This window comes from Schistosoma haematobium, chromosome 6 (genome assembly GCF_000699445.3).
Source record: "Schistosoma haematobium chromosome 6, whole genome shotgun sequence".
Lineage (NCBI taxonomy): Eukaryota > Metazoa > Platyhelminthes > Trematoda > Strigeidida > Schistosomatidae > Schistosoma > Schistosoma haematobium.
The window spans coordinates 680,411-690,931 of NC_067201.1; the positions used below are offsets into that span (position 1 = coordinate 680,411).

General features: G+C 38.7%; 1 protein-coding gene across 1 annotated transcript; it reads left to right on the forward strand.

Moving 5' to 3' along the window:
• Positions 1-8,527: 8,527 nt before the first annotated feature.
• MS3_00008264 (uncharacterized protein) lies at positions 8,528-10,238 on the forward strand. Its single transcript, XM_051216620.1, has one exon. It carries the CDS (start codon positions 9,421-9,423, stop codon positions 9,763-9,765), a length of 345 nt encoding a protein of 114 aa, XP_051065210.1. The 5' UTR covers positions 8,528-9,420; the 3' UTR covers positions 9,766-10,238.
• The last annotated feature ends 283 nt before the right edge of the window (positions 10,239-10,521 follow it).

Consider the following 10,521-nt stretch of genomic DNA (forward strand, 5'->3'; position numbering starts at 1 on the left):
AAAATGTTCAATCAACCTCGTGACAAACAAACAAATACTGTCAGACCCATAGTCGTTAAAAACATAAAATTATGCACAAAAAATGCACGAGACAAGAAAACATTTGACTTATTATCAAGTTCTTTAATTATTTAAAAGGGCGAGCTCTCGATAACTAATGTAGTGTCAGTTATTATGCTAAGCCCATATACCGTATTCGAGCTTTCAGACATCCCATTCTATTCATTTTACTTGAACCATACATTGACCTTGTTATTTATTCGCTTATCAATCTAGACTGTTTTTATATGAGCGTATATGTGTGTGCCCTTCTTATCCTATTAATCACATGTCTGTAGCTTTATTTTGTCTGACTATAAATATTGAGTAACGCTTGACTAAAATGGAGTTGGCTTCCCAGCCATCTTCCCTGCGTGTCATTTTGCTCTGTTCTTTTACATTCACTTTACATACAAAATATATGTATTCAAAGGCCATTCTCGTTAATTGACTTATCTAAATTCCGTTATTGACTAACGTGATTTAAGTCGACTATGATATACGAGAAAAGGCGATAACAAACATCCATACAATCATTTTTACAATCTAAAAGGGAGTCAGATACATGGGCCACAAAACTAATCTGTCGGTTTTAGTAGATACATAGACCATACTCTTTAGTCGTAAAAGTACGGTAGATGCAATACATCTCTATTTTTTACAGGCTTTTTAAAATGTCGATCTCACAAGCTTTATCCATGAGCCCAAAGTGGCAGGTATTCATTTGTTACACCAGTGGACATGTCTAGATTATGCGCCAACAGCCGACTATTCAAGTTAAGGGAAATGAACTTATTCTCTCAAATTACACAAAGTTCCCGCCAAGTCTAATGAAAATCAGCACAAGGGTTTCCAATGTTTTTGATTTATCCAGATGAATTTCCTTAGTCATAATGTTCTGGAGCATAGCGAATACTATCAAGTTTTGGGAGAAAATTCACAACCCGGGTGATATGACTCAGTGTCGAAGCTGGGTGAAAATAGTTGTGTTATTTTCAACACTTCAAAGCCAAAAATATTTCCCCTTCGAAAGCTTGAGAATCACACAGAATTCTAGAAGCGCCGAAATCTGAAAAACAACGAATTTTGAATCCATACGTCCCCAAACCTTACATCAACTGTGAAAAATGCCTTTGCAAAAAATTGTTTGGCAGTAATTTTATTAAATATCTTCGTCCATTTTAGCGGTAGGACTATTCATTTTATATTTCACCAGTAATACTCGGTTCCTCTCATAGTATGGAAACATTATACTTCCTCCCTTACTCCAGAGGTAGGTTCGAGTTTCAAATTTACGTCCTGAGGACTGAAAGCCGGTAGCATGTATTAGCCTTTGTCTGCCAAGCTTTCGTGAGGGTCTAGCCTTTTTTTAATCAGTTATTTAACGTTGTGGACACCACTTCTTAAAATAAAGCTTTCCAATACTTCACAACTCGGTGTGGACACATGTATAACATGAGTATTTTATTCGTTATTGGCTTTCAAACTAGCATCCTACGTCCTTTGATTCGTCCCAGTTTGGTGTGAAGGAAGAGAATATGTTGGGTCTAAAAGTTTCAAACTACTCTCTGAATTTCTATGAATATAACCGAACTGACTTCCAAACAATAGGTGAGATAAAAAAATTGTCAGATATATTCACACTGTCATCACCCCTTTCATTCACAGGTAAGCTTGTAATGGCATTGGACTATAACCATACAATCCACAAAGCATAACATGAGACCTTTCGAAAAATAGACATTCAATATTTAACGCGGAGAAATACCTAATGATGGGAAATGCGGTAATTGTTAAAATGTGGTGAGTTCGTGTAGACGATGATGTGACTTTCACGCAAGAACTTATAGATTAGGCGGTTATACCATGACAAATTTACAGTTATTGGACTAGGTCTATTATAAGAGCAGTACTAATATCATATAGACCATAATTCTACAAGCTTATTTGTTGTGACTTCAACATGCCTGAGATTTCTTGGTTTCCAGCCAAGGAGCCTTAACGTTATGATTCATTTATTGAATGTCTGGAGCTTGGACATTGGAGTCAGTATGTCAGTAGACCTACCAGACATTAAAATATCTCAAACTTAATCTTTACCAGTGGCCTAACACCCAATACTTTACATATTAGAAAAACGTTTCCAAGTAGCGATCATATGTAGCATTAATATAAAAACCGCGACCGGTAGACGTAAAACTGTAACACCTCATAGGAAATATCGCAAGGTCGATTGGAAGAACGTCTAAAATTATCTAAGAAACACTGGATAGGGAACCTCACATACTTTAAAGAATGCCGACACACTAACTATTATATTTTATTACAACACCAAAAAATCTTGGACGAAATCGCACCTTTAGCATACTGGAGACCTGGGTTTTCTAAAGATTTGCATATACCAGTCTCTACGCGAAGAATCCTTCAAAGACGTTGTACTCGATTCCACGATTTCAGTAACTTTTACTCTTTAGTTACGGTCACATAAATAAATGCCAGACAGAGACAATATATAAACAAAATCTGTCGCGCAGGAAAAACGTGCTATCGATTTTAATAATAACTCCTCCACACTTATAAAACTCCTTCAAAATAAAGTTAAACGTACTAAATCGAAACAAGCAAGTATACGAAGATCCTAAACGTGTTACGGAACTATTCAATGAACAATTTGTGACAAGTTCCATTCAAACGATTTTTCAACGATGATCCGTAATGACGTGATTTGGTCGGTATATAGCCAATCCTCACGAAAGCTAGCTCGTTAATCTCGAGGCTGGATGCCTATTGAATCTTTCATCCGGTTCAGCAACACCCTGGTGAAAACCTTTCCTTGGATCAATAGTTTTGTGATTACTCTGTATTTGCCTCAACTGCTCAGATGTCCTTTCTTTGTTACCTTGGTGAAGCATCCGTCTGTCTGGTCTGTCGGCACTTGTTTTTCCTACCAGATGTTTTCGAACAGTATGTGTGACATCTCTGTAGCTACCACTTTGTCTAACCTCAGTGCTTCAGTTTGTAATTTCCCAGGCTTTACTGTTTTCCCGCTGTTACTTTGTCTGAGGGTTGTCCTAATTTATTTGATCGTTTGTGGAGTGACAACCATAGGAAGGTATGTAGGTACTGCTTCGATGTCTGGTAGATTCGGTGGAGCTAACCTATTCAAGAATTCCCCGAAGTAATCTATCCCCCACTGTTCCTATGCTCTTGAATACGACTGGCTGTCTTACCTTCTTTGTCTTTGACTGGTCTCTCTGGTTTACTATGTCTCCCTGCCAGTTTCTTCGTTGTGACATATAGTTTTTTCATATTTTTTCTTTTGCAGCTATTCTACTGTCGTTGCTGATGCTGCTTGTCGGCTACAAAGCCCCTCTTTACTTACTTGTTTGTTTCTGTGTATTTAGCTTGTGCCTTGACTTTCTATGTTTCAGTTCGGCTTTTGTTAATTGTTATCTTCCTATTCTTCTTTTCTTGAATCTTGTCGATGTTTACGATAAAGATCCGTTGCTTACGATGATGCTTGTTGTGAACCAGAACCTCCTGATTCGTTGATGTTAGAGCCTCTTTGATCCCTTACCAGCTCTCCTCCGTAGTAGTTTTCCATTTTCTGAGTATATCGTGTAATGCTTGGAAAATGTTGTTGAAGGCTATCAAGAATTCAATAAGTATATCAGTATCTCGAAGGAAGGCTTAAGTTAACTTTTGTAATGCTGTATCACCAGTTGTTCAACGTTTTTTTATTAACAGTTTCATCTTCGCATCCAGCAGGGAGATGATAATCTGAAGCTATGTTGGGTACTTTCTAATTCCTTGCAATTTTTATTGAAGTTCTACGCTCATAATCAAGGTAATATTGTTACGTCCAAGTTTTGCTCGTTCCAGTTATTGAAGTACGGACTATCGATCTACTCGCAAATTACGAACCCAAATTAACAACAGAACCAAGTCCCAATTCAGATACCAAGTTTATTCGTAATTCACAAGTAATCGACCAAATGTCGTTCTAATAACAATAATTATAACAATTACAAAACAAACCTTCAATTTTGTAGGTTCCCGGAGCAAAACTCCCAAAAACCAAACCAAAGACAAAAAGAGCACTAAAATACCAAACCAAAGACAAACCAAAATGTCCGAAATAATGATATAAACAAACAAGTTCAAAAGTTAAGTAAAACAATTACATCCAAAAGCACAGTAAATTATTAATGTACAATAAAAGGTTTTAATCCGTCAAAAGTCTTCAGTTCTCCCGTAACACTCCCGACCAAAAGAACCTTGGTTCTTTTCAGGCAAATAAATAGACAACAAGAATCCAAGTATATGCATCACAAACAAACAACAACAGACACTCAATATACCAACAATCTCGTGATCCCTAGGACTTACACCAGTACGCCTAGGGACCCGAGTAACTACCTACCATCTACGGCTTCAAGAAGACATAGTTTTCTAATATCTCTCACTAGGATCCCCTTTCTTGTCCTTAATTCTACCTGCCTCACTAATCTATCCTTACTTGGTAACACTCTCTGCACCAGACCCAAGGGCCATTTGTTTTTCTCAGAGAACTCGGAACAAATCATTACTAAGTCACCCTCTCGTATGTTCCTCTCTAGTTGGGTCCACTTGTATCTACGCTGCAACAACGAAACATATTCCTTAGACCAACGTCTCCAAAATACTTGTGCCAAGTAATTCGCTTGCTTCCATCTTTTAGAATACCTGTCATTAGATATTACGTTAGTGAGTTCGGCGACGTTCTCTCTCAATAGTAATAGTTTCGCTGGTGTTATTGCATCGAGATCATTAGAGTCGTCCGTAACCGGAACCAAAGGTCGATTGTTAATTATACGCTCAGCCTCTATCATGAAATTTTCAAGGCATTCATCTGTTAAAGATTGTTCCTTTACAAGAACACCCAATACTCTACGTACAGAACGAATCATGCGCTCCCAAACTCCTCCCCAATGACTAGCAGCCGGTGGACTGAAATGCCAGTCAATCCCCTTTCTTAGCAAATCAGAGTGTATACGCTCCTGCACCCAATCCTGAAGACATTTTCTTAGCTCCCGTTCAGCCCCCACCAGATTTGATCCATTATCGCTGTATATCTCTTTTGGGTAGCCTCTCCTGCCGATAAACCTCATCAATGCCATGATAAATGAGTCTGTGGTAAAACTATATGCAACTTCCAGATGCACAGCTCTCAATCTTAAACATGTGAATACACAACCATATCTCTTCTCGGTACGTCTACCATGTTTAACCATAATGGGTCCAAAATAATCTACACCAACTGATAAGAATGGATACTCACCATCTTCTATTCTACTCAGAGGTAGTGGTGCCATCCGTTGTTGGATGGGGCAGGCGTTCCTCCTTTTACAATAAACACAATCCTTAATCACTCTCCTCATGGTCACACCACCCCTCAGCACCCAAAATTTTTCTCGAACTGTTGCCATTACCTGTGTGGCTCCAACATGCCCTTCGAAAATATGATAATACTGTAGAATCAAATTTGTAATTCTATGCTTTGATGGTAATATTATAGGATGCTTCCTCGACTCGGGCCAGGGACTAATTTGAAGTCGGCCACCAACACATAATAATCCGTTTAACATCACTGGATTTAAGATCCGTAACGGTGAATTTTTTATTTTCGCCTTGCTAATGGTATCAGACGGCAATATTTCAATCTCTTTCCGAAATACTAAGCGTTGGACGTATCGAATTAAATCTAAACAAGCTAAATTTAATTCATCAACTCTGAGCATACCCACCTGTAGAGACAGATCAGTTCTACCAGAACGCATTACCAATAAATATCGCTTAAATCGGGTTAACCACGCAGCAGCCTTAAGTAATCTAGTCCAATCTGAATAATAATTAATAAGTTGATCAACAGTGGATTCTTCAGCCTTTACATGCGCCGACATTGCCTTCTTTATTTCCAAGAGATGGGGGTCAGGACCTTGTACATCAGCAGCAGGCCAACACTCCCTCGGCTTCTTGAGAAAACGTGGACCCTCCTCCCATACCTTGACATCATCGATGTTAAACTTGATCCCTCTGGATGCGAAGTCTGCTATGTTTTCTTTAGAAGGTACGAATCTCCATTGGTCCACCTTAGTAAGACTGTGAATAGTCGAAATTCGATTTGCTATGAATGTTTTAAACTGGCTTTTCTCATTTCTAATATAGTGTAAGACAATCATGGAATCCGTCCAAAAATTAACCTCTGCAAACTTAATGTCTAATTCTGACTGCAGCTGGTATCCCATGCGAGCTGCTAAAACTGCTGCCGACAGTTCCAAGCGCGGTATAGTTTGGACCTTCAAGGGGGCTACTCTTGCCTTAGCCATAACAAGACGAGAACATATCTCAGTGTCAAAATTGTAAGAGCGGACGTATGCTACTGCACCATATCCAGTTTCCGATGCATCACTGAAAATATGAAGTTCCAGGAGCGAACGATCTGATTGAGGAAACAATACACAACGTGGAAAACTAACGTTCTCAACCCCTTTAAATTCACTTAAAATCTCTAACCAACGTTTGCTTTCCTCATTTGGAATCTCTTCGTCCCATCCTAGTCCCAATTTACCTAAACGCTGAAGTAACTGCTTCATGGGAAGTATAAACGGTGCTACCAATCCCAGAGGATCGTAAAGTGAGGCTACACTTGACAATATACCACGCCTAGTGAGGGGGCGTTTCGGTATGCGAACTTTAAAATCAAACGAATCAACCATAGTATTCCAAAATAATCCCAACGTGCGTTCCGTAGGAAGTCTTTCAAAGTCAATCTCTCTTACGGCTTCTGCTCTCTCTTCAGGATGAATTGATTCAAGAACTTGTAAACAGTTACTTATCCACTTCGTAAGTCTAAACCCACCTTTTCTGAGGAGTAAAGCAAGGGTTTTTGCTAGCTTAATTGCATCCTGCACGTTGTCAATGGAGGCTAAATAGTCGTCGACATAGAAACTCATATCTACGACTTCCTGGATATCTTCATTAAATTTCTTACCGAATATATCTACCGTCTTCTTAAGAGCGAAATTAGCGCAAAAAGGGGAGGACAAGGCTCCAAACGGATGAACTGTTAAACAATACTCCTTAGCCGTTCGTTGTATATCACCGTCTTCCCACCACAATAGACGAAAGGCTCCCCTGTCTTGTCTCGGAATCTTTACTTGAAGAAACATCTCTTCGATATCAGCAGCTAATGCTACGTTACCTAATCTGAATCGTAGAAGTACACCAATTAAACTATTTACAGTATTCGGTCCTCTCAAAAGCTGGTCATTAAGAGAACAACCTTGATAGACAGCCGCACAGTCAAAAACAATTCTCAATTTTCCAGGCTTTTTAGGGTTGATAACAGGATGATGAGGAATATACCAACAAACAGCATCACAGTCAAATCCCTCTTCACTAGCTTCAATGATGTAGCCCTTACTTAAATGTTTATTCATCACAACTTGATATTTCTCCAAAAGACTGTTATCTTTCATAAACCTCTTCCTTAGGCATTCTAATCTGCGTTCAGCCAGTTCCAAATTATTCGGTAGTCTTGGCTTATCATACTTCCATGGTAGACCAACTTGGAAATGACCACCCTCCAATCTAAACGAACTGTTAAGTATTTCTAGAGCTTTTTTATCTTCGACAGAATATCCATTACGAAACGTATCTGCATCCTCGAACTCATGATTATATAGTCTTTCTAAATCTCGCAAAATATCATCAGTGGAACAATGACACCAATGAACTTGATGTAGAGACCTTGATACTCCCTTAGGACCTATAATCATCCAACCAAGATGAGTACGCACAGCAAACGGATGCTTCCTGTCCCCCAGACGTTGTTCCAGCACCCTATGTGCATCCGGAGCATCACACCCAATCAATATTCCTACAAAATTACTTTGCAACCTCGGAAGGGTTATGTCTTTTAGATGATTCCACCGTTTCAGTTGGAGTTTGGTTAAAGGTGTTGCATGATCGATTGGAAGTTTCTTGGTCGTGTAAACCTTGTTGATCCTTATAGAACCCTGTTCATCTAATGAAAATACCTCTAAATTTACCTCCAAACAATCACAATTGGTAGTTCCGTTCACAGTCGCCACCCTTATCGAAGTCTCTTTACCTTTGATACCCAACTGATTAATTAATTCTTCACATACAAGAGAAGTGTCCGAACCACTATCTAGAAGTGCATATGTTTCTAAACATCCTTTGGGACCGTATAGTCTGACTGGAACGATCCCCAGACAAACCCTTGAAGAGTTCCAATCCTTAGCTAGGTTCACCACATGGTTATCAACACTATCAATATGCAATAATGAATTATGTCTAACCTTGCAATTCTCAACGTCGCACTTGATGCCTGAGTTGCATGTCATAGCTATGTGACCTTTCTTCAAACATAAGTAACATAGACCACGTTTTCTTACCTCTTGCCTCCTTTCTCTTACATTCATTTTTGCTAACCTTGGACAATCTGTCGCCTCATGATCACCTACGCAGATTTCACAACGTGACACCTTGACTGAGCTATTTGGGTCTCGTCTAATTGCATGAAAGCGTGATCTCCTATCAGCTTGGCCTTCAAAATTCCTTTTACCGAACCTTGAGTTACACTGTACTAATCTACCATAACGGGTTCGGGCAATTCTGGCCCTCTCTTCTACAAAGACCACAAATTCTTCAAAGCTGGGCTCCTTCCCATGCATCATGATTTTATCGGCGACTTCCACCCACTTATTCTGCAATTCTAGAGGTAGGCAAGAAACTATTACCTCCAAATTAGCCGTAGAATTAACGTCAGACATATATCCCATTTGGTTCAACGTTATACATACATTACGCAACTTAATCGCAAAGTCAGTTAATACGTCAGCCGATCCTCCGACAGGTTTATGGTTTAATAACTCAATAATTAGTTCTCGTGCAACAAGATGTTCTTTACCAAATAAATCATACAAAATTCGTTTAGCCCTATCATAGCCCAAATCACTGGGCAAAGAAACGCAAGATTCAATTGCTGTTCTGGCTTTTCCCTTGCAATAATATAACAAATACGACAACAATTGGCCCTTATCTGACAGTTTACTCTCTATGATGCTATTAAACTGACTAATGAAACGGTAATACTGACCCGGCTGCCCATCAAAGTACATCATATCGATCTTAGGTAAAGCCATGTTACTAACCATTGTATGTAACGTGTCCTTCAGCTCCACAACCCAATCGACATTTGAGATGTTACATACCTCCCCTGAGTGATTATTACACCCAGTATCACAATCCAAATAATTTTCCACTTTAGCATTTATCCCACATTTATCTACGGGTAATCGTTCATCGTCCTCGATGGCCTTGCATTCTAGTTCAGCGATATCAACCTCTTCTTGTAGATCTAACATCTTAAGTTGCCGTTCTAATTCAAGTCTCTTCTCTAAATTCCTTTTCCTCAGTAATGCTTTATCTAACTTTAGTCTAGAAGTACTTAGCTGGCTAGAGGACATACTATTAAGACTAACATCATCACATTTATCATCAATAACATCAGACATACCACAAACAGCATTGGAAGTTTTACCATCCATTTCGTCATTTTCCTTCAGCCTTTTGCTCCGTGTTTCCATCGTATTTGTTGTTCCAAATAATCAATTACCAAAACAAATCCGAATTAATCCAAACGAAATCGACCAATAAGACCAGGAATTTGGACCCAAAATATCCAGAAAATCCAAGGTATGAACACGGAACCAATAATTGAAGAACTTTATGTTACGTCCAAGTTTTGCTCGTTCCAGTTATTGAAGTACGGACTATCGATCTACTCGCAAATTACGAACCCAAATTAACAACAGAACCAAGTCCCAATTCAGATACCAAGTTTATTCGTAATTCACAAGTAATCGACCAAATGTCGTTCTAATAACAATAATTATAACAATTACAAAACAAACCTTCAATTTTGTAGGTTCCCGGAGCAAAACTCCCAAAAACCAAACCAAAGACAAAAAGAGCACTAAAATACCAAACCAAAGACAAACCAAAATGTCCGAAATAATGATATAAACAAACAAGTTCAAAAGTTAAGTAAAACAATTACATCCAAAAGCACAGTAAATTATTAATGTACAATAAAAGGTTTTAATCCGTCAAAAGTCTTCAGTTCTCCCGTAACAAATATGATTAATTTTCATCTGTTTACTGTGATTCGGAGATATTCATTTAGTGTGTTTGTTCGTGAAATATTGTGTCACTTTTATTCAATTTGTTGAATGCACAGAAATTTCTCAAATCTCTCACCATCCCATTTCTTTTCGTCAGTCCATGTCGTTCCATATATTCCTACCCGGTGTTTTCACTCCGACTTTGGAGTTCAGGTCTCGCAACGGGATCGTCAAGCCGTTTCCTGAGCACTTCGCTATAATCGATTGTAGCCTGTGGTATTTGTACGAA

Bases quoted from the DNA above. Each gene is read 5' to 3' on its own strand.
- MS3_00008264 (XM_051216620.1), top strand. From the start codon at position 9,421: ATGGCCTTGCATTCTAGTTCAGCGATATCAACCTCTTCTTGTAGATCT.